Source organism: Martes martes (assembly GCF_963455335.1).
Source record: "Martes martes genome assembly, chromosome: 1".
Classification (NCBI taxonomy): domain Eukaryota; kingdom Metazoa; phylum Chordata; class Mammalia; order Carnivora; family Mustelidae; genus Martes; species Martes martes.
This window is the reverse complement of record NC_137888.1, coordinates 165,023,080-165,047,220: the sequence shown is the minus strand read 5'-3', so window position 1 is coordinate 165,047,220 and position 24,141 is coordinate 165,023,080. Positions and strand designations below refer to the sequence as shown.

Below are 24,141 nucleotides of genomic sequence, written 5' to 3'. Positions count from 1 at the left end.
CAGGTTATTTTTAGATTTAAATGAGTTAAGGCAGTAGTAAATGCTTTGTAAGTAGTAAAGCAGATAGTACTGCTGCTCTGATATGCATATGGGATGTGGAAAGGACAGCAGGGTAGAGGAAGCCTTAAGTCTTTGAAAAGAAAAACTGGCTAACTTTTTCCCTCTTAAACTCATTGCAATACTGCTGTTATTTCAGTTCAGTAAATATCTGGGTGGCTAGTAAGTACTTGGAGCTGTGCCAGATATTGGAGATATAAAGATCTTTGCCCTACCTGAGGCAGTTAGTGCTATGAAAACAGATCTTTTCAGTGTGGATTACAGAAGTGGGTATTTCTTATGTGGTAGTGTTTAAGAACAGTAGCCCAAACTGGATGTTGATATGGCAGAATAACAGTCGTTTAAAAAAAATATTTATTTACTTATTTGAGAGAGAGAGAGAGAGAGAGAGAGAGAGAGAGAAGGCCCACACACATGCCAGGGGGAAGGGGCAGTGGGACAGAAACCTCAAGCCGACTCCATGCTGAGCTCAGAGCCTGATGCGGATCTCAAAATCCCAAGATCATGACCTGAGCCAAAATCAGAAGTCAGATGCTCAACCAACTGAGCCTTCTAGGTGCCCCAAATAATATTCACTTTTTAAAGGATTTTACTCATTTATTTGAGAGAGAGAAAGCATGAGCAGGGGGAGGGACAGAAGACAGAAGGAGAGGAAGAAGCAGACTCTCTGCTGAGCAGGAAGCCTGACGTGGGACTCAATCCCAGGACCCTGAGATCATGACTTGAGCCAAAGGCAGACGCTTAACGAACTGAGCCACCCAGGTGGCCCCAATATTCATTTTATAACAGGTTATTTTTTAAGGATATAATTTATATACCACACAATTCAACCATGTAAAATATATAATTCAATTTTTTAAAGTATTTTTAGTATATATTAAAGGGTTATGCAACCATCTAACTTTAGAACATTTTGGCCTCCCAAAAAGAAACCCTGTACCCATTAGCAGCCACTCTCTGTCTCCTTCCATCCTTCCATTCCCAGTCCTAGACAAAGACTAATCTACTTGCCTTTAGATTTTCTTATTCTGGACATTTTATATAAATGGAATTGTACAATAAGTGGTCTTTTATGATTCAGCATTATGTTTTCAAAGTTCACCACACTGTACCATGTATCAACTTCATTCCTGTTTATGGCTAAATAATATTCCATTGGATGGATGTACCACATTTTAAAAAAAGATTTTACTTTTTTATTAGAGAGAGAGATCACAAGTAGGCAGAGAGGCAGGCAGAGAGAGAGGAGGAAGCAGACTCCCCGCGGAGCAGAGAGCCCAACTCGGGGCTTGATCCCAGAACCTTGAGATCATGATGTGAGCCGAAGGCAGAGGCTTAACCCACTGAGCCACCCAGGTGCCCCTATGTACCACATTTTTTTAATCGACTCCTCACCTGATAGACATTTGGGTTGTTCCCACTTTTTGGCTATTTATTATGAATAAAGCTATGATGAACATTTGTGTACAGGTTTTTGTGTATATATGTGTTCTCATTTCTCTTGGGTAGATACTTAAGAGTAGAATTGCTGGGCTACATGGTAACTCTATGTTTAATGTCTTCAGGAACAGCCAAACTATTTTTCCAAAGCAGCTGCACCCTTTTACAATCCTATCAACAATGCGTGAGAGTTTCAATTTCTCTGCATCCTTGTCAACATCTGTTCTTGTCTTTTTGATCATAGTCATTGTACTGGGTATGAAGCACCATTTCTGGGGTTTTAACTGGCATTTCCCTAATGATTAATGATGTTGAGCATCTTTTTAAGTGCTTACTTGCTATTTGTATACTTTCTTTGAAAACCTGTCTATTCAAATCCTTCACCTATTTTAATATTGGGTTATTTGTCTTTTTATTGCATTCCAAGAATTCTTTATATATTCTGGTGTTATTCCTTACCAGATATACAATTTGTAAATCTATTCTCCCAAGTTATTGGTTGCCTTTTCACTTTTTTTTTTTTTTTAAGATTTTATTTATTTATTTGACAGAGAGAGAGATCACAAGTAGGCAGAGGCAGGCAGAGAGAGAGGAGGAAGCAGGCTCCCTGCTGAGCAGAGAGCCTGATGCGGGGCTCGATCCCAGGACCCTAGGATCATGACCTGAGCCGAAGGCAGAGGCTTTAACCCACTGAGCCACCCAGGCGCCCCCGCCTTTTCACTTTCTTGAGAGTATTGTTTACAGCACAAAAGTTTAATTTTCATACAGTCTTCCCATTTATCTATTTTTTCTTTGTTGCTTGTGCTTTTGGTGTATATCTAAGAAACCCCTGCCTAACCCAAAGTCACTCTGCTAAAAGCTTTCGAGTTTTAGGTCTTACATTTGACTTTTATATACATGATCCATTTTGAGTTAACTTTGTGCATAGTATGAGAAAACGACCCAAAGTCATTCTTCTGTATGTGGACAATACAATACTTATTTTAACACAGATAACTAGGACAGTATTTCTAGGAGGCAGTCTACTGCACCATTCAAAATATATTCCCCCAAATATCTCCATGGCTGCAGAAAAGACACCATATCATACCACTTGCATGTGGAAGACAATGAGATAAGAATAAATAGCTTTGGGGTACCTGGGTGACCCAGTCAGTTAAGCATCTGACTTCAGCTCAGGTCATGATCTCAGGATCCCTGAGTAGAGCCCAGGGTCAGGCTCCCTGCTTCTCCCTTTCCTTTTGCCCCTCCCCCTATTTTGCACCCTCTTTCTCTCTCTCAGATAAATAAAATCTTTTTTAAAAAAGGAATAAACAGCTGATGCACACGGTGATATAAATTTGAATTACCTTTTCTTTTTCACACTTTAGCGAACACAAAATAGATCAGTGTAGAAAGGGAAAGGGAGGAATCTGGTTGACGATACTGGTTCAAGAAGGAACCAATATTACAGTCATTCATCCATTCATTCCTTACATATTTACTAAACACCCAGAATGTGTCAGGTACCACTCTAAGGACAAAACAAGAGGAACATTTCTGCCCTTTACATTCTAGTAGTGGAACAAAGACCAAAGACAAACCAACTAATGAACAAGTAAAATAATCAGTATTTCAGACAGTGCTGTGAAGAGAACACAAGCAGAGAAAGATGACAGGATAGGGGGCAGGGGAGCGGCTGGGGAGGGAGATAAGCCACCCAGGGACCTGGGAGAAGCCTGTCCCAGGCATGGACCAGGAATGATACCCACCACAATAGACCATTTGTAGAAGAGCAAATGGTTCTAGAACCAGACCACCTGTGTTTATATCCTAGCTTGGTACTCATAAGCTACCTGACCCAAGACAAGCTACTTAGCTTCTCTAGGCTTCAGTATCCTCAAATATAAAATGGAAGCAATAACAGTAGGTAGCTTATAAGATTCAGGAATTAAATGAGTTAATAAACATAAAACAGAACAATATCTGACACATAGTAAGTAATCCATAAACATTAGGTATTATTGACGATTAATATCCCTTCTAGAGTACTCAGAAATTAACCAGTGACTAAGTATAGAGGTCCAACTGAGGCTTCAGCAAAAGCTCAAGCTTGCCAAACATAGAGAAATATGCTTCCAAATTACTCAAACAGTCTATCTCTAATACTCAAGTAATCCAATGACACCGCTTGCAAGGTTTCAGATGGTTCGACTCTCGTGCAATAAATCTCAATAGCTCTCTAGAAAAAAAGTTTCTTTACTGGCTTTTACTAGGATCCAGAAATGAGGATGTTTATTCACACTTCAGAGGACTGGCACCCAGTTCTAATTTTTTTCCTCCAAGAATCACTCAACTGGCAACTTCCTTGCTTTGTCTTATTCCTAGAAGTAGCTGAGCTTGTGTTCAGACAATCTGGCATTGAAAGAAACCCATTCTCTCTCTCTTACACAAGAGTGCTTGAAGGTGTTTTTCACTCCTTAAGGACAGGAAAGGACCAAATGAATCCACCTGATCTAAGTGGATTCTAATGCCTGCTAATTTTTGTCAACATGTAACAAGTTTTGGAATTCTTTTAACTAACAACAAAATTCCATTTTGGAGAACACATCCCAGGAAGTTAGTGACCCCTTCTCCCCCATTCCCCTACCAAAGTAATTTCTCCAAAGTGATTCACAGCAGTGGCATCAATAAAACAATGGTAAGTGAAGCCAACCTGAGCATCCATCTATCACTGAATGAGCAAATAATGGTGTCTCAACCTAAGAAAAAACTGTGTGGCCAGGAATACTATGTTAATAGTAATAAATAATGATAGCAATAATTTTCTAAGCACCAACTATCAAAGAGGTATGATGTTAGGGACTTTTTTCTATATTATCTCACTGAAATAACAGGACAGTTATTCTGTTTTACAGGTAAGAAAAAGTGCTCCAAAAGGTTCAAGCACTTCTACAAAGCCAGTATTCAAACTAAGGGCTGACGGTGGTCTTTCCCTTTCTTTTGTTTATTACATTTTACTACATCAAGTGGCTGTGTGAGTACAAACACGTATCTAAAATGACAATGGATAACACTTACTGAGCCTTTCCTATGAGCCAGCCACTGTGTTAAGCACTTTACATGTATGATTGCATTTAATCTATATAAAACCCTCTTTTAGAGATGAAGAAAACTGAATCACAAGGAGCTAAGAAACTTGCCTGAAGACAAAAAATTAAAAGTACAGCCAGGTTTTGAACCCAGACCTCTGACTCTAGAGCCCCAGCTTTTAAACACTTCCCTAATTCTGCCTTCCATGAGTAGAATGCTTAGAAAAAAAAAAGGAGCAAGGTACAAAATAAGATACTTAATTTAAGAAGTTAAGGGTTGAATGTCAATTCTTCTCATAAGAATTTGTGCACTTTGCTGAGATGCTACTCTAATTCAAGGCCTCATCACCACTCACCCTATCAATAGCCAACAAAGATGGAGAGCGTGCTGTGCCACTTTGTGCCACAGCACTGTTCCAGGGGCTGAGGACGTGAGGCCGGTTGGACACGGGCACAGTCCTAACTAGACCTCTCTCTGCCTAGACAGCTCTCATGTGGGCTCTCCTTGTGGGTCCTTATCCATTGGCGCTCAGTTCAAATGTCACCTCCCACCGAAGTCTTCCCTGGTTATAAGCCACACTGGCCTTCCTCCCTTATTCTAGCACTGCCATGAGTTTGCTGTCTGACTTTTCAACTGGAATGAAAGCCCCAAAATGTCAGGGACAATGCCTGCCTGATTTACTTCCTTCATCCACAGAGGTTAGAGAGTGCTTGGCATAGGAGACTCTTGTCCTTATTTGCTCAATGAGTAAGGCCTTTCCCTGTTTTTAGTCTCTCCTTCCTGCATAGTGCTGGCAAAATGATCTTTCTACAGCAACAAATCTCATGCCATCTCACAATGTCTGGAACCTCCTGTGGCTCCCAGGTGTGTATGGGATGTCAAATTCCAGTCTCATTTGACTTTGTATTCAATGCCTTGTCTGGCCTGGCCGGGGCCTAACCTCTTCTCCAAAATACCTGAGAAGCGGTGAAGTTAAATGGTGAAGAGCATGGGCTACAATTCCAGCTCCACCACCCACGAACCTACCAGACAGATTTGGGCCTCTGTTTTTTCATCTTAAAACGGGGCAATAAATGAGCATGCAAATCAAAAGAAGACTGCAAGGATTAAACTAGTTATTAGATCAGAAGTATTGAGAGTTGTTCCTGGCACATAACAATAAGTGCTATTTTCTCCCGTTATGAGGCATGGACTTCAGTCACATCAATCTATTCCTTCTTCCCTAAGTAAGCTGTGTTCTTTCACACTCCCTGCCTTTTCTATATGTGTTGTTTTTTAAGTCTATCACTGACTCACTATGACTACATGTTTATTAATGTGAAGTTCTTTAGAGCAGAAATTATAGCTTTAATTCTTCATGAGGTATGGGACGCTGATTCATTTGATAAATGTTAAACTAGGATCATTATGTAAAATTAGTCATTTTAATAGTTTGTACTTACATGAGAAAGGTCAAGGTGACCCTTTAAAGCTCATTTGGTTTTCCCTTTCTGTTTACTTAAATGCTGACTTCTAAGAATAACCGAAGGATTAGAAAGCTTTCTCCTCCCCAATTCTGCAGGCTCTCATCTTCCACCTACTCCTTTCTCACCATCATTTACAACAATAATGTCATCAATACCGACCCCCCAAGCCAGTCAAAGTGATCCTTAAATACTATATAAAATGTAAGGACTTATTATTACTACTAGTAATACAGAGAGAGCTTGCCTCTGCTAGTAACTACTGGCAGGAGCTTGTCCAATAACATGGAGAGATGCTGTTTCCTGTTTCCCTATCCTTACCCCATTCCAGGGAAAAATGCTGACCTATGCAGGTTAGGAGCAACATGGAAAATAAATGTCAAAGTTGTAAATAAAAATGAAACTGGTGAGTTAATTTGTAGTTTGGAATATTCTGGGGGTCTGGGAGGTTTGCCGACAGGATAGAATCCAATTAGTCCAAGGATATTGGGTTCTCAGAAATCAAGGAGGAAAAGCTTGCTTTTCAACACATAGCCTGGGGCAGGTCTCACACCTATGAAAGGTATCTACCTGTAGGGCCTAGATCCTTCCCTATCCTCACTATTCTACTCTAATTTCATTATTTTATGGAGTAGGTAACCATAAATTATACAGTCTCCTGGCTTAGGAATATCATATACTGTTGTCTTGGTGGAAAAATATGTTCCCAGTTCTAAACAACTGGCTGATAGACTGCTTTTTGGAAAATGTCTCATTTATAAAGCGGGGACTGCACAGGTTTGGAATCAGTTCCCTCTGGAGAGGATGTGCCAAGTATTGTGTCCTAAGTTTGCAGTAAAAAGAAGCCAACCTCAGCGAAATGAGTAATGTAGGATCCTTGGCCAAATTCTCAGATCCAAATCTGGGTTAAGCAATAAATAATATAATGGCAAGGGAGCAAGAGGAGACGAGATGAGAAATGGGAGAAACTAGAAGCCGAGAAAGCCGGAATCACGCGCACCAAGGTTAGGACCTGCCCCTTAGGAAGCAGCTCTCCCCATCTGCCCTTCTCCCATCAGCTCAGGGTGGGCTCCCTGCCACTACTAGATCTGGGCTCAGACATCACCACTTTAGAAGACCCTCCCTGCCTATCCAAGGTAAAGGTGACCCTCCTCAGGATTTCTTTTCTTCTCTTTATTGCCCTTGGTGCTCTCTAAAATGGCCTTTCTGCTTCTTTACTATCTGCCTCTGCCTAAGGGAACACGAACTCCTGACATGAATCTTACTCATGTCAGGCTCACCAATGTATACCCAGGGCCTAGCACATTGTGTGGCACATGGAAGGCACACAGGAAATATCTGTTGAACAAACAGGGTTGTGGTGTGAGAATTCAATGATGGAATCAATGATCAATTTATCTATATATCTATCCCCCCCACTACTGATTTAATCTTTCTACTTACCCCCCCTCCACCTACTATGTCTGGTATAGCACTGCTACACACCAGTCCTTCATAAAAATTATAAAAGAAGCAAAACATACAATGATACTGTTACGAGTCAGCAAGAATTCACTGAACACTTTGTACATGTCTCACAGTATAGGAGAAACCAGGAATATAAAACACAGCCCTTCTAGGAGGCAAAGCAGAATCAACTGAAGACTGATAGCAGCTTGCATGCTAACTTGAAATTTGCTAATACGTAAAAGTAGTTATGCCATTCAAGACACTTCGAGTCAATGTTCAGAATTTATAGGAACTCCTGGTATCCACCTGACACTACGCTGATGTCGATCACAGCGGAGAAAATGGAGGAGTGGCAGTGGTGTGGGCAAAGGAGAAATCGGCTCCGCATCATTCTCCCACAAAGTTAACCCTTTATAAAAGATTTTGGGCCCATCTTTTTTCACAAGGGAACAAGGGGAGGGAATCACCCTATCAGGGTGACCCCCTTTTCCCACACGTTGCACAAAGGCCCATTTATTCCGGTACCCAGCCACAGCAGCCTCTGCCCCTCCATTTCCTGTTGAAAGGCAGGGATGCTGCCATGTGGAGCTGTAAGTGACCAAGACCAAGGGCATGTCACTTCCCTTCTCTCCAGTGTTAAAACTGCAGCTGTAGTTCCGTTAGCTGCATTTTGGGGAAAAAACTTGAGAACAAGGCCTTCACAGTCTCTTTCAGCATTATAGTTTCATAAAATCTTATCTGTACAGGGATTCAGAAAATGTGCAAACTGCTTTTGAAATGTTTTCAGCATAGAGTTCTTTGACTCACACTTAAAAGTTGGGAAAGAAGATATTTATTTAAGACAGTGGTTTCAAACTTTTTAAAGTAACGGACTACTTTTTTTGTAAATAAAATTTTACATGGATCCTTAATACATTAAACAGGAAGGGTAGCTCCCCTCTGGTTGCAGCTAGGGTGAGAGGCCCCAGGCTATATCCTCTCAGCTTTCCCTTCTTCCTTTGAAGTGGCCCCTGACATCTCTGAGGAACACACTTGTCTAAGAAGAAAGGGAAAGGAAGTTAAGATTTAGATAAATAAACCAATGAATGGGGAAGATGGGAAAGCTTTTTCTTAATGAGCAAGGAGTGGTGGAGTTGGAAAGTCCCCACTTGTAACCATCATAGTAAAGACTGGTTGGAGCATGAATCTTCAACGAATGCTCGATCTAGGAGGGAAAGTTTGAAAAGAAGCAGGAGATTTGCGTGATCTTCAAATGTCTCCTCATGAATTGCTTAGAAGAGAAAAAACTGCTCATCAGGGCACAAACATCACTGGTCAAAGACTTCAAAATGTGAATGTCATGTAAGACAAAGAAAGGCTAAGGAAGTGTTCCTGATTAAAAGATAGAAGAGAGAGGGCATTTTAATAAATATGATCCCTGACTGGACTGTGTGCTTGAGGGGGAAAGAACATCACTGCAACATATGAACTATGGATCATCAATCTGATAAAAGTACTGTATCAGTGTGAAATTTCCTGAATTTGGTAACTGTGCCGTGGTCATGGAAGAGAATGTCCTTGTTCTTGGGAAACATATATTGAACTATTTGGCCTGAAGGGAACAGGATATGTGTGAGCTACTCTCTAACAGTTCAGAAAAAAAATACATGATATAATATTTACAGGTACAGAGAGGGCAGTGGTTTTCTGAGTGGGATCGCTGCAGGAGCATCAGCTTCACCCACTTGCTAGAAATACAAATTCTTAGGTTCCACCCCAGACCTGCCAAAGCAGTTGTGCGGGGGTGCACCCAGTACCTCTAGGGCACTCGGATGCACACTCGAGTTAGAAAACCATTGGGACAAAGAGGATGGTAACACAAACTCGAGGAAACATTAAAATTGGCAAAGGGCAGTGGAGGGCACATGGGAGTTCTTTGTTTATTACTGAAACTTTTCTGTCAGTTTGGAATTGTTTCCAAATGAAAACTAATAGTAACAACTATAAGACTACCCTGGGGTGATTTACATACAGAGGTGGAGAGGAAGAGCCCTTGGAGGCAAGGAGGCAAATCCTGGGGTTCTGGCAGTCCTATCCAGGAGTGGGGTGGGGGTGGGGGGCCTGCAGCTCCAGCAGGGAGTGAGAAGCCGGATGTCTGTATGCATGGTCTTCAAACAATGCATCTCCTTCCTGCAGAAAACGTGAGCACCAAGTCTACTAACCTGAATAAGAAAGTCCAGCAATCTCTATAAAGAGGTCTTCTTCAGAAAAGCTTTCAGGGAGCATGAGGAAAGCTGTGGTCACAGCACTCTTCAGATTTTTATCGAGGGCTGACCTAAGAGCAACATTCTCATTCATTGCTATGATTTTTACCTGCAAAAAAGCAGAACATTTAGAAGAAAAATGTCAAAGTGGACTACTGCTCAAGCTATGGGTTCACGTATGCAGTGAAACTATCCCAAACCCTTTGCCCTGAAGATCTTGAAATATTAGGCCAGTAGACATGAAATAATTATTCTAATAAGAATCCCAGAGGCTTGTGTTCTTTGCCAGAATCAAAGATATCATGATACAGGAAAGAAAGCAAACTAAATACTTCTCTTAAATGAGGAAATTCTCCACAGGTTTTGAAAAAGAAGTCAGTATAAATGAAATAAACATCCTTTGGGAAATTTTGTATTTTTAAATTTTATAATCTCATTGTTATTTACTTAATTTTATGGTAAACAAAGGCATTTTACTTCTTTATTTAGAACTCACCTCTATTCTTATCCATATATAACCTAAGAACTTCATGTTTTATTTTGAACTGATTTTGAACCTGACTAAGGAAAAAAGGAAAGAAAATTAGCTACAGTAGAAACAGCATGCGTTTGGGGGTAGGTATGGGCTCAGGTCTAGGTATTTACTAGCTGCGTGAATTTGACCAAATTACTTAACCTCTCTGAACTTAAGTCCTCATCTATAAAATGGCGATAAATGTGCATCAAAGAATTGTTATAAAGATGGAATGAAATAATAAATGCAAAGTACTTAATGTACTAGTGAATGCCTTGATCAATAAAAAGGATTTTTCTACTGAATACACAGTGGAAGGCGCTGTCTTTGACTTTCCTCAAATGCATTAAAATACAAATTGTTCCAGTCTGCTCTGAGATTCTGTTGTGAAGATGGCACTGTAGTTAGGAAAGTGTTCAAGACCCAGCTCCATCTCTTACTAGCTCTGTGACTATGGCCACAATTACTTATCAGTAAAATGGGGTTAATAACTGAACCAAATTGATAAGGTTGTTGGTTAGATTAAATGAGATACTGCATACGACCCTCAGCTGAAGCGAGCTTCCTTCTCTATCTTTGGGCACAATACAAGAATTTCCCTGGGCCAGAGCTTCTCAACTTTAGCTAACACCAACAATCACTTGGGAGAGCTTTTTTTTTAAGATTTTTATTTATTTATTTATTTGACAGAGAGAGATCACAAGTAAGCAGAGAGGCAGGCAGAGAGAGAGGAGGAAGCAGGCTCCCTGAGAGAGCCTGATGTGGGGCTCGATCCCACAACCCCGGGATCATGACCCAAGCCAAAGGCAGAGGCCCCAACCCACTGAGCCACCCAGGCGCCCCTTGGGAGAGCTTATTAAAATGCATACTATTAGGCCCATTCCCCAGCATTTCTGATTCAGGAGGCCTGAGACAGGCCTGAAAATGTACATTTCTGACAAGTTCTCAGATGGTCAAGGAACCTTCACATTTTGAGAACCACTGCTCGCAGGTATATAGTTAGAAGTAGAAATGCCACATGGCTCTTCAGAGTGCTTGTGCCAATTTACACTCCTGGTATAATCTTTTTAAACCATCAGGTTGCTTCTAACTGATTGTCTATAAACAAGGGAAGAGTCTGCAAGTCCCTAATAAGGACCCTCACCTATCTGAAATGTATCCACCTTCTGTAAACCATTTAGTGTTGTCACCAAATCTTCCCCAATTCTAGAAAATGGGGCTTAAGTTGCCTTTTATCTGTCAAACAAAGATGATTTCTGAGGAAAATTAAGATGGCATTAAAAGACATACACTATCAGAAATGAAATTAAATTTCTATTAGACAGCAAGGAGAAAAGATGAGGTATGTCTCAAAGTAATTTCTTCTTTTTATTGTCAAAACGGTATTATAAAACAACTATTTTATTAACTTAAGAACCTAACTTCTATCTTTTACCTTTTGTCCCTACTTTTTTCCTAAGGGAATTATTTATAATAACCAAACCTCTCTATGGAAGGTAAGACACCTTATTCAATACTCCCAACTCCTCCCTTGTAATTACAGCACTTAATAGCCCTTAATTAAGCCTTTCAGCACTTGGGTGAGTTTAGCATTATTGCAATCATCTGCAGAAAGGAAAACGAAGGTGCAGTACAGTAGCATGACTTGCCCAACATTGCATAATGAGTTCATGGCAAAAATCAGGGTAACACCCTTATACTTGGCAGATCCAGTTCTAAATTTTTTGAATTATTTTCATGCATTCAGTTAGGCATCTGTTCTGGTTAACTTTTGTTGCTGTTGTTTTTGTTCTGGTTAACTTCTTATCTGGAAAGTTGATTAAAAGAAATGTTAAGTTCCTATATAACTCCTATGTTCATTCCTTGAATAACTCTCCCAAACTTTGTATTCCATAAAGAATCAGGCCTAGGAGGGCAACCTCCTTATTTTACTAATGGGGAAACTGAGGCCCAGAGGGTTAAAAGATCTTCTCTTGAGAAGTAGTGGCACACCAAAAGAGGACCTAGGTCCCTGATTTATCCAGAGCTCTTTCTAAAACCCTGTGAAGCCTGTTTATTCCCATATTCTTGTTCTTCATCCTCATTCACCAGGTCCTGCTCAATAATTCTTCATCCTCTCTCTTTTCGGTGGCTTTTACAGAAACTCAATGAAAACAGAAGTTATTCTGAGGTGCTAACAAATCAGAGTAAGTTTGGGGAAATTTTCCTATTCAAATCAATACACTTGTTCTCCAAGAAAGTCACTCTACTTAGTGAAAAAAACCAGTCTGTTTGCTAAGTAAGGTTAAGAGAGGAAAAATAAAAGCATCCTTACTCAAAGGAAAAATGTCAATTCAGAAGACTCTGCTACTGTGCTGATCTGGCTCTCCAGTGTAAGGTGACCTAGGCACTTGTCTCGGCAGCACTGTTATTTGTGGTTCAGAGTCAAGCCAGTGAACTCCTGGGACACTGCCAGAGAGGCCTGGGAAAAAAAGAAAGTCCTCCGATTTGTGAATAGCTGTTTGTATCTTACTGGGAATGCCCCGACCTGAACCGCATAGATAGCATTAACATTACTGCCAAGGGGAAAATCGTTACTAGAGAGAGGAAGGAGTAAAGCTTGAAGGGACTTTCAAAAGCTCAACTTGAGAGATTTGTGAGTACCTTTCAAGATAGAAAAGAGTCACATGCGGTGGTTTCCTCTATAATACAGTCACATGGAGACAGTCCTTGAATTGCAATCAGTAAAGTCATAGTCACAAAGAACACGGCCCTACCTAGTGTTCACTCAACTAGTAACCAAATGACACTTCCCACAGAAGTTTTCCATTCCAAATGGCCAGAAACGTTAATTTTTCTAAATGGTCACTGCTTAAGGACCAAGAAGAAACCCTGAACATTCGAGCTGGATGAAATCTTATCATCTATCTGTTGGACTGTGGGTTCTTCCAGGACCAGCAATGTGGTGTTATTTTTTTTATTCCTTTAGCACCCACAGAGGAGAAACTAAGTCGTCTCTTGAATAAGTAAATTAATGGCTCAAATTTTGCATTTCAAAGGCTAGGGGCACAAACATTTGCTCACAGCTGGGCAGAGCCAAGACCAGTAAGTCAGGTTTTCCAACTCTCTTTCAGGGATCTTTAATACCACTGGGATTTTTCTAGCCACAAAAAGTAAATCACTGAAGTTACAATATGGTAATAATTGCGAAACGCTGAATATACTAAAAACCGCTGTACACTTTAAATGGTTGAATTGTATGGTATGTGAATTATATCTCAATAATTTATGTTATAAAAATCAATATTATTGAAAAAATACTGCAATGAATACATTAAATTAAAATTCTCTTAACTAGGTAGCAAAATGCTATGACATATCAATGAGAATGCTTTAAAAATTCAAACCAAATTATCTATACACTAAAAACATGAAATACAAAAATCCAGACTTAGGTTAAATAAAGAAATGACTATTAATATTTCTTTAGAGTTCTTTTGACTTAAAAAAGAACTGACCAGGGACGCCTGGGTGGCTCAGTTGGTTAAGCGGCTGCCTTCGGCTCAGGTCATGATCCCAGTGTCCTGGGATCGAGTCCCACATCGGGCTTCTTGCTCGGCGGGGAGCCTGCTTCTCCCTCTGCCTCTGCCTGCCACTCTGTCTGCCTGTGCTCGCTCGCTCTAACAAATAAATAAATTAAAAAAAAAAAATTAAAAAAAAAAAAAAAGAACTGACCACAAGATTCTATTAAATACTTTAAATTTCATTGCTCTTTCCTTGAAAAATGACTTGGTAAGTGACTCAGAAACTTAAAGCTACACTAGAAATAAAAGTGACTTATCTAACCTCAGTTACGAGGTAAGTTAATGGTAAAATATGATAGAAATTTAATTTACACTGAATTTTTTTTCCAGAAATGTCCATCTTTTCAAGCAAGATATTCCTTTATATTTTTAAAATATTATTAATAAACTTTATTTTTTAAAATATTATTTATTTATTTATTTGACAGACACAGATCACAAGTAGACAGAGAGGCTGGCAGAGAGAGAGGAGGAAGCAGGCTCTCCTCTGAGCAGAGAGCCTGATGCAGGGCTCGATCCCAGGACCCCGGGATCATGACCTGAGCCGAAGGCAGAGGCTTTAACACACTGAGCCACCCAGGCGCCCCAAATAAACTTTATTTTTTAAAACAGTTTTAGAATCATAGCAAAACTGACCAAAAAATACAGAGTTCCCATACACCCTTTGTGTATTCCTTTTAAAGGCCTGAATTGAGAAATTTTGTTCTATTTGCAATATGGTAGATAATTTTAAAGGCTTAGACAATATAACTTAAAACACCTCCTTCTTTTAAAACACATAAAAACAGAATTTGTACTCATTTCACAATTCTAAGACCTTCACTTTTTTTGGGGGGGGGAGGTCCACAAGGCTACCACCAACCTTTTCTATTCATGAGATTTGTTCACGTTTGATTACTATTTGCTGCCACCTAGCGGTAAAAAAAATCATTGGTTTAAAGATCGTTACCACTGACCATTCTCTGGTTAGCAGTGATTTCCATGGACAGGGAAGGAAAATGCTAATGGGTGAAAGAGTTAATTCACCCATTCATAATTTTTTATTTTATTTTTTACCATGTGCTATGCTCAACACTTTCAAATGAGTCTTAATATAGCCTAATTTTCTTCAGTTATTAGTTTAATAAGCCTGAAGGGCAGTCATTGTCCTCAATAACATTTTCTTTTTCAAGTTAGCTGAGAAATGCAGTTTTGATCAAGATGAGTATAGCAACTACTACTTGTCTTGAGTTGCTGTTTTTATTTTATGAGGATATGTGACATTTAGATAAAATCTGAGGTCATTTCCAGTGCTAAATTCTGAGACTTTATGGCATTTCATTTTCTAAAGCATATCTTAAAAAAAAATGGAAATATTCCAAGTACAAAGCATAGTACAGAGAATAGTACAACATTTTCACATTCAATATCTCATTTTATCTCAAAATAACTCTGAGATAGGCAAGGACAAAGAGAAAGGAACGATCATTTCCTAAGTATCTATTAAGTGCCAGGCATTTTAGATCGAGGCATTTCTCAAATGCCTTTTAAGGTTGATGTTGTCAAACTAATCCACAGAGGATATCCCAAGGCTCAGGGAAATTTAGTCACTGGTACAGGGTCACAGAGCTGGGGTGTGTCATAGCTGGGACCCAAACCCTAGATCTCATTCTAAAACACCCGTGTTCTTTCCAGCATTATCTTTCTGCTTCCACTTGTCAACACCTTTGTGAAGGCAAGCACTTTACTGTTACTCCATCCTACAGATAAATTACCCGAGGTTCAAAAAGATAGGAACAAGTTTCCCAAGTTCACATAAACAGCTAACAAGTGGCAGGAATGAATAAGGCCTAAAGGTTCTAATTGTTTTCATTAGTCTTTCCATTAGGCTACATATTTTATAAATTTATTTTATTTTTAAATCTCTTTCATGTTTTTAAATAATCTCTAAATACATCATGGGGCTTGAACTCACAACCCGAGATCAACAGTTGCATGCTCCACCAACTGAGCCAGCCAGGTGCCCCCATGTTTTATAAACTAAAAAAAGAAAAAAGAAAAAAAATTTGGAAAGAAAATACCTACAAATTTTCAATTATCTCTATTCATTAAATTATTTTACTAATTATCCAGCTTTACTGGATTATCTTTACTAATTATCCAGATTAGAAATGAGAAATTATCTATGTATATGAAATTAATTCAGTAAGCCTATTGTTTCTGAAGTTTAAGAAAAATGTTTTACTGGGGTACCTGAGTGGCTCAGTCAATTGGGTGGCCAAACTCTTGATTTTGGCTCAGGTCATGATCTCAGGGTCCTAGGATAAAGCCTCTCAAGTCAAGCTCTGCACTCCATGGGAAGACTGCTCCATAATTCTCTCTCCCTCTGCCTCTCTTCTCACTTGTGCGCACACGCACACACACTCTTTCTCTCTCAAATAAATCTTAAAATAAATGTTTTTTACTAAAGTAAAAATTACATAGTGAAATGCACCAATCTAAAGGGTACAGCTTGACAAATTTTTATATATGGACATACCTATATACCTATTGCCCTGATCAAGTGTTTCTGGATGTTTTAATGAGCTATACCATTAAATTCTAAGTTCAGAAGCAAGGTAAGAGAATTGTGTCCACCCATGGCAGAGGAGAGGAAGGAGAATCTTTTTCTTTTCTTTTTCTTTTTTTTAAGATTTTATTTATTTATTTGACAGAGAGACACAGAGAGAGGGAACACAGCAGGGGGAATGGGAGGAGAAACAGGCTTCCCGCTGAGTGGGGAGCCCAATGCTGGGCTCAGTCCCAGGACCCCAGGATCATGACCCAAGCCAAACGCAGACAGACAGCGAACCAACCCATGTGCCCCAGGGTGAGAGAATCTTAAGCAGGCTCCACACCCAGCACAGAGACCAAGGCAGGGCTCCAACTCATGACCCTGAGATAATGACCTGAGCTGAAATCAAGAACTGGATGCTTAACCAACTGAGCCACCCACATGCCACTCAATAGAGATTTTTATGACACAACCATGTGAGCTAAGGTTGTATAAATCTCTAATTTTTTGCTATAACTGACAAAAAGAGGAGCAGCAGAATCACTCTTATGGGAGACATTTGAGAACAAACCATGTACCTTGTTTTGGGGCCTGAGACCCTCTAACAGCACAAAGAAAATTGTTCCTTGCTGTGAGATTAGCAACTATTACTATTCTGCATAGTTCTTGAACTATGAAAACATCCTTCATAGAAAATAGGCTATATATTTGCAAAAAGAATACAATGTCAAAAGTTCAAGTCCTTTGGGAAGACTGGGTGGCTCAGTCAGTTGGGCCATTCTCTTGATTTCACCTTGGGTCATGATCTCACAGTTGTTTGATAGAGTCTGGAGTCCGACTCTGCGCTCAGAAGGGAGTCTGCTTGAGATTCTCTCTCTCCCTCTCCCTCTGCTCCTCCCCCCGTGTGTAAGCTCTCTCTCTAATAAATAAATCTTAAAAAAAAAAAGTTCAAATCCTTTCCACTGTTTTCCTGTTTTGTTTCTATTAAAACCCAGGGGAATCTTACCCCCCACAGCCTCCTCTGGTGGCAACCCAAATGAAGGAAGGACTTTAAAACAGGATCTCACCACGGGCCTGAGGAGGGTAAGAAAGGGGATCAGAATCTACTCCCTTCTAAAATACTACCTGACTCATTCATTTATTCAACAAATGTTTGCTGGATGCTTACTATGTCCCAGGCACTGTCCTAGGCACTGCTGGGATACATCAGTGGACAAACAGTGCCCCGTGGCACTTACATTCTGGAATGGTGATCTGGGTCACGCTGACAGAGGTTCCACTGAGGCACCGGGCACCTCTCCTGCCATCCTCCTGAGCCCAAATGGACTGATTCTGAGCCTCATTCAGACAACTGGAGTATCTTTAGAGAGAAGGCAGGAGTAGTGTGGATAATATCTAGATATTGTTTGGCACTAAATTCTATATGGAGTAAAAGGAGTCTGAAATTCATTTCTGTTTCGGAGTTCCATCTCATTGTAATCACACAGATCAAAGCAAGGTCAGGTTCAGAGAGGAGAGACATCCCTGACTGTGGCAGCCAATAAGACACTTGCTCACCGGTTTTTGGAGTCGTCCAGCAACATACAAGCTATTCCAGTTGAGAAGATCTTCAATCAAACTGTTAGTGCTAATGACCCCATATTTGATAAGCTAGAAAAGAAAAGATATGGGCATGAAAGAGAGTAAAATACCACACTGTTGCTTTTGCAAATGCAAAATATAAGAAAAAAATTTCTGACCAGAGTAGCACTTTGATTTCCAAAACCACTTAAAATCTCTGCCTTGTGAAAACACACATCTCCACCAGAATCTTTCACAAAGGTTTAGTTTCCAAGACTCATCTGTCCCCTCAAGGATGTGAGGTGAAGCGATCACTATCTTCACTCAGGCTCTTGTGATGATAAAGGCACAATGGCTCTCTACGGCTATCTAGCACATACTGGTCCTCACTGAATTGGAAATAAAAACTGGGTCTGCACCACAGACAGTGTGAGAAGCAAAGATATAGTTCATGTTTCTCATTTCAGAAATAAGAGACCTAATAAATGGTGTGCCCAAGGAGGCACCATTAATAGCTGAGTAAAAACTAGGTCCCCGAATGTCAGTCTGGGCTTCCAATGTTCATCACAGAGTACAAGAAATTTTCTTTACGTAGAAGTTTTCACCAACATCCTTTACATGGTGAATTCTCTTTCACTATTAAGTATTTCAAACACTTTTATAATTACAAAGCCACATCTAAAAATTAAACCTCTTTATCAGAGCTAAACACATGGAATTATGGCCAAGCTCATTTCAAAAGCGATGTGTACAAACCCTGGATTTAGTTGTTCCAGGTTACAAAATACCATTTGCTTCAACAAATAACTTCAGACTCACTTTGCTAAACTTCAGTATTCAAACAGCCTTCTCAGGCTACAAATATCTAAAAAGTAGCTTAAGAATTTTAATTAAAAAGTACAGTCCCTTTGGCATATAATTATGCCCCAACATTTGGCTACTGGAGCTTATAATATTGTTGAAACCACTAATTATAGATAGGCTCAGCATAATACTAATTATGGAGAAAGAACAAAGTTACATGTTTGGCATGACTAAAGTAGATGTGGAACACTGCACTGAGCCACTATCTTCCCTCCAGTCTGGCCACAATACAGCACAAAGCCCTTCTTAATGCAGGCACAGAACAGCTGGGTAGTAATGCAAACACCACTGACCTGGAAGTCAGGGGCCTCTCACATTATAAAGAGTTGCATGACCTTATAGAAGTCATGTCCACTCTCTGAACCCTCATATCCTCAACTGCAAAATTCAGATCGAAGCAGGATTAGACCCCAACCAGAAAAGTAAACAGAGGGCCTAAAGGCTATACAGACATCACCAATCAATCATAGTACTCATTTCTGCCAAGTTCAGACAGGTCTTCAAAATCCTTAAGTCAGTACTCCAACCTCCTGCCCTTCAAAGCCTGGTCCATTGACAGGTAGTATCAGCATCACCTGGGAGCTTGTCAAAATACCCAAAATCTCAAGCTCCATTCCAGACCACCTTAATCACTATCTGCATTTCAAAGAGATCCTCACGTGATTCATCAGCATATCAAAGTAAGATTGCTCAAAGCCATCAGCAGCACAGAGCAGAACTGGAAGAGCTGATGGAACCTGTATGTCACCAGTAGCCCGGCTTATCTCTAGGGGGTATATGACTTAGCCCCCCCTTGGTCCTCTTAGGCTGTAGTCCTGCCCAGTTCTTGGCAGCTCTCTTAGAGATTGGGCCCCTTCATGTGAAAGTTTGGCAGGGTTCCTGCCATCAGACAATCCTCTGCTGTGATCTGTGCTGTTTAGCTACTCTCCAACAGCACATGGGGTGCCGCCTCAAATTCTACCCACTTGCTGGCACCAAAAGGTTCCTATTGCACAGCATCCCATGCTCTTGACTACCTGTGATACCCTCATCCTGAGTGGGCCTGAGTATTTGTCCCACTAACCAAAGCAGTGGTTCTCAAAGTGTGTTTTCCATACCAGCAGCAGCAGCAGCATCATTTGGAAGCTGTCAGAAATGTAAACCCTTGTTACTAAGGGAGTAAATCTTGAAAGTTCTCCTTATCAGAAAAAAAAAACAACAACAAAAAACCTGTGTGTGGTGATGAATGTTAACTAAACTTATTGTGGTAGTAATCATCTTGCAATACAGACATGTATCAAATCATTACACTGTATACCCAAAACTAATGCAATGTTCTATAATTATATCTTAATTAGAAAAAAAATCCTCAAACATCACCTCAGATCTACGGAATCAGAAACTCTGGGGGGAGCCTAGCAATCTGTGTGCCCAAGAGGCCCTCTAGGAGATCTGATGCTCACTCAAATTTGAGAAGCACTGGCCAAAGGCAGTAATTAACAGTCTCTCTCAACCACCTTTATCCAGCAGACATCTGAACACTTCCTGACTGTAAGAACATACATATTTAGCTGGTATTGTAATATTTAATTTAATAACCACCCAAGTTAAGACAAACGTCCAAAGTCACTTACCCTACCATCACACATGATCAATGGATTATAGTAGACTCCAGCGCCATAGTTATTCTGGATAGTGGTGATAATCTTGGGTCCCAAAACTTTTAGGAAAGAGTAATGGTTCCAGTTTTTTTTCAGGTTCTTTGAATGCCATGCGACGGGGTCATCTACTGTGAAAACAAAGTCTAGCATGGCATTCTGGGAATGAAGAAAAGAGATTTTAGTTTTAATTCCTTGAAAGGCACTTAGATAGAGTGGAAAGCTCTAAAATTCTATGCCATTATGATTAATAAATAAAAGACCTGAGGCTGTCATCAGAAATCTAAGCAAGTCTCTGGAACCAGTCTGAGCTTGCTTTCATCAATATGCATAGTGAGGGCAATGCTTGCTCCACATGTCTGGTCCTGCCAGCACTCTTCCAAATACTTTATATGTATCATAGTTCAGTCTATCCTCAAAACAATCCTACAAGGTAGGTACTGATATTATACCAATTTTATACGAAAGGAAACCAAGGCACAGAGTAAGTTCCAGGCCTATGGACACAAAGCTAATGAGTGGCAGACACAGTCTGGTTCCAAATTCTGAGTGCTGAAGCTTATGCCACACATGGCCTTTCATCTAAATGTAGCTACATGTGTTCCACTTTTCTTCCAGATCAAATAACACAGGATGGATAAGCTCTGAAAAGCATTATGTAATGGAAAATAAGTTATTTTAACTCTTACCCATTCACCAACCACTCACTGAGCACCTACGAGGAGCTCTGATAGATCCTGGGGTAGAGGTAAAGAGAGTCTACTGGGGAGAATAGACAAATTATCACTAAATGAACTTGATAGAGGAATGCAAAATGTACTAATTTTACTCAAGATGGGGTCAGAACAGAAAGGAGAAACTTTGCTATGAAATTACATTCTTCAAGACTCTGATAAATCTGAGTCTTGAAGAAGGTACAAGAGTTAAGCAGGCTTGGTGGAAGTATAAGCATGGGGAAGGGAAGGGAGTCTTGCTAAAGGAAAGCACTCATGCATATGAGAGCTAGGCATGCTCTGGATGCTGCATTTACTTTGATATGCTGGAAAAGAACACAAGCAAGGGAGACCAGAGGGGGGCTGGGTCGCCATGCTAAAAAATCTTTCTGCAGAAGAGCTCACTGAAGGGAAGGATGACTAAAGGTGGGAAACAACACAGGGGGCTAACTGCAAAACTCTGGGTGAGAAGTGAAGACATTAAGTAAGGCACTGAGGGTAGGGACTGATGGGAGAGAGACTTTGTGTTGCAATCTATAAGGCTTGTTATCTTGTAGGGAATGAGGGTGAGGGAAAGGGAAGAAAGGGCCTTTTCTTGGAGGAAATTCCAGGCCTACTCAAAGGAAAATCTCCATTGAAAAATGAAGTGGCTGTTGAATCAGGAGGCTAAGGCCTGCTCTAAGTTTCTCAAAAACCACAAACCTGGTGAAACCACAAACCACAAAACTGGTGAAACTTAAGATTTGGGGTGGACATGTTTTTTTAAAAAATGTGTAATTATGTTAATGTGTGTTAGAAAAACTAGCCTACAATAATCTGTAATTTCTTATATACCTACAATCTATAAATTTTCATATGTTGTCAACTTAAAGCAAAGCATTACTTAAACACTGTATAGTTGGGAAAACAGAAATTCAAGCAACAGTATAGATGGCCTTACCAGTAAGTGAACAGGCAAACTTTAACCTAAAAACAGATTACAGTCTGTTGTCCAAATCAAGGAGGCCCTATCACAATCTTTTCCTTAGTTTGTGTGACAGTGAATTGTTAGGCTGGACATTAACCACAGCAAATAAAAATCCAGTTCACCAGAAAACATCTCTATTTAGATTCTTGCTCTTTTTATGTTGATTTAGCAAAAGCTTTAAAGCCTGAGTGGAGAAAGTCAGTAACAGCCTCATTTAAATGAAAATATTTGCTTGCTACTCCACTAATACATGTCTTGAATCTTGCTTCCACCTTGGAAGCAAACTTTTCCCCCCCTTCATTGACAGGAAAAAGCCTGCAATCATAAGGAAAACTGTACCCTCACTGCTATTGCACTCAGGCAACTTTGAAGAGTTAACAACTTCTAGTCCTAAATAGACTCTTGTTAAGTCCTGAGCATGCGTAAATATACTGGTCATCCACTAATTTTTGCTGGTAACTTCACTGCATCTGCCCTGGCCCTACAACGACCCGCCATCATTTCGTACTTTTTCCCACAGCTATAGATGAGACTCACATTTGGCTGCTCATTAGACTCACCAGGTAAGTTTTTTTTTTTTTTTTTTTAAATTTCTGAAGCCCAGGTCTCATCCCAGACCAAGTAAATCAGAATTCCACAAGTGGAACCCAGGCATCAGCATTTTAAAGTTCTCAGAAAACCCCAATGTTCAGCCAAGGCGAAGGACACTGAACAGGCAAATTATTTCCTGTCTTCCATCTTGCCTTTCCATCAGCTTTGCCCTCCGCATAATTGCATCTCCTGTTCTAGACCCAAGTGAGCTCCTACTTAGCCTTCAAAACTCAGCTCATGATGTGATACCAGGTACATTCCTACGGTTTGTATTTTGCTAGTGGATACGTAAAGTGCGCAGAGTAGAGGGGCAGCTCTAAGGCTCTGCAGGGATCCAGGGCAAAAAGGACCTCATGAGAACAGGCCAATTCCCGGCGTGGTGCCTGCTCCGGGGCCAGCTCACCTTCTGGTCTGAACTGGGCCCCACCTGGCGGTACACCCCGGAGCCGTAGGCGAAAGCCAGGCTCAGCTCCTCGGGGAAGTGAGACAGGATCTTGCGGAAGGCCACCCCCGAGCTCTGCAGCGCCTGCAGCGCCATGGGGCCGAGGATCAGAGACAGAGACACTTCGCGGAGCAGGAAGGGCAGAGGACAGCGGGCGGGGGAACCGATACTGGGGCAGCCGGTTCAGGGTGGGGAGATGGAAGTTGGGGGACGGCCCGGACAGCAGAAAGCTGCAGCTGCGGGTGGGAAATGAAGGGACCGGTGAGAACTCGGGCCAAAAGGCACACCCCGTCAAAGCCTGAGAGCCGCGGGGGTCGACGCCGGAGCAGGGGGCAGTCTTGCGGGCCGAGAGGCCAATCCTCACCACGCCTCTCGCGTGCACACGCGCTTCAAAGGCGCAAGAGAAGACGCTCCTCCGCGGGTGGGGACGCGAGGGCTCTGCGGAGACGCCTAGCGGTCGGAGGAGCGCTCTGCAGGCTGGCTGCCTCGACCCGTGACTTGGAGATGTGGGTGCGGAGAGCGTCAGCTAATTGAACTGCTTTTGAGGCTTAAGAATCCGTTTTTGGTGCTCCCTTCGGCAGCACATATACTAAAATTGGAAGAATCCGTTTTTGTTCTCGACTCAAACACATTTCAGTAAATGGCTGTAAAATCATGCATGTGTATGGCAGAAATTTTTTTATAAGGTGGAATTCACAAAGCTAACATAAAATTGTGCACTTTATGTGCACTTCAGTGGCATTTAGTGCATTCACAATGTAATACAACCATCATCTCCAACCAGCTCCAAAATCGAAGATTTAGGAAAGCACACATAAAATTAAAATCATGCCCAATTCCACCATCCAGAAATTATCACTGTTAAAATTTGGCTGTGATTTTTTTTTCCCCCACAAAAGCCCTTTTCAAATCCAATGATGGACATGAAAGTGTTCCATGAATGATAAAGGACTGCACCAATGTTCTCTGATATTTGTATTTAATTTGTAATTTTATAATTTTTTATTTGTAATTAATTTGTATTTAATTCTAA

The 24,141-nt window shown here is 40.7% G+C and overlaps 1 protein-coding gene across 4 annotated transcripts in view; it reads right to left on the bottom strand.

Annotated features, from left to right (window-relative positions):
• Positions 1-23,505, bottom strand: part of TAMM41 (TAM41 mitochondrial translocator assembly and maintenance homolog) — a 50,178-nt gene extending 26,673 nt beyond the window's left edge. The window contains exons 1-4 of one of the 4 annotated variants that reach the window (XM_080810133.1): positions 23,070-23,505; positions 20,372-20,554; positions 17,892-17,984; positions 9,683-9,833 (exon numbers count right to left, since the gene is read on the bottom strand). In XM_080810133.1, coding sequence (XP_080666259.1) covers positions 9,683-9,833; positions 17,892-17,984; positions 20,372-20,554; positions 23,070-23,204 — 562 coding nt within the window. In that variant the 5' untranslated portion in view covers positions 23,205-23,505. Of the gene's footprint in view, positions 1-9,682; positions 9,834-12,552; positions 12,638-17,891; positions 17,985-20,371; positions 20,555-21,084; positions 21,158-23,069 lie in introns of those variants that run through there. The other 3 variants (XM_080810134.1, XM_080810135.1, XM_080810136.1) reach the window with 3 other exon arrangements.
• Positions 23,506-24,141: the final 636 nt, after the last annotated feature.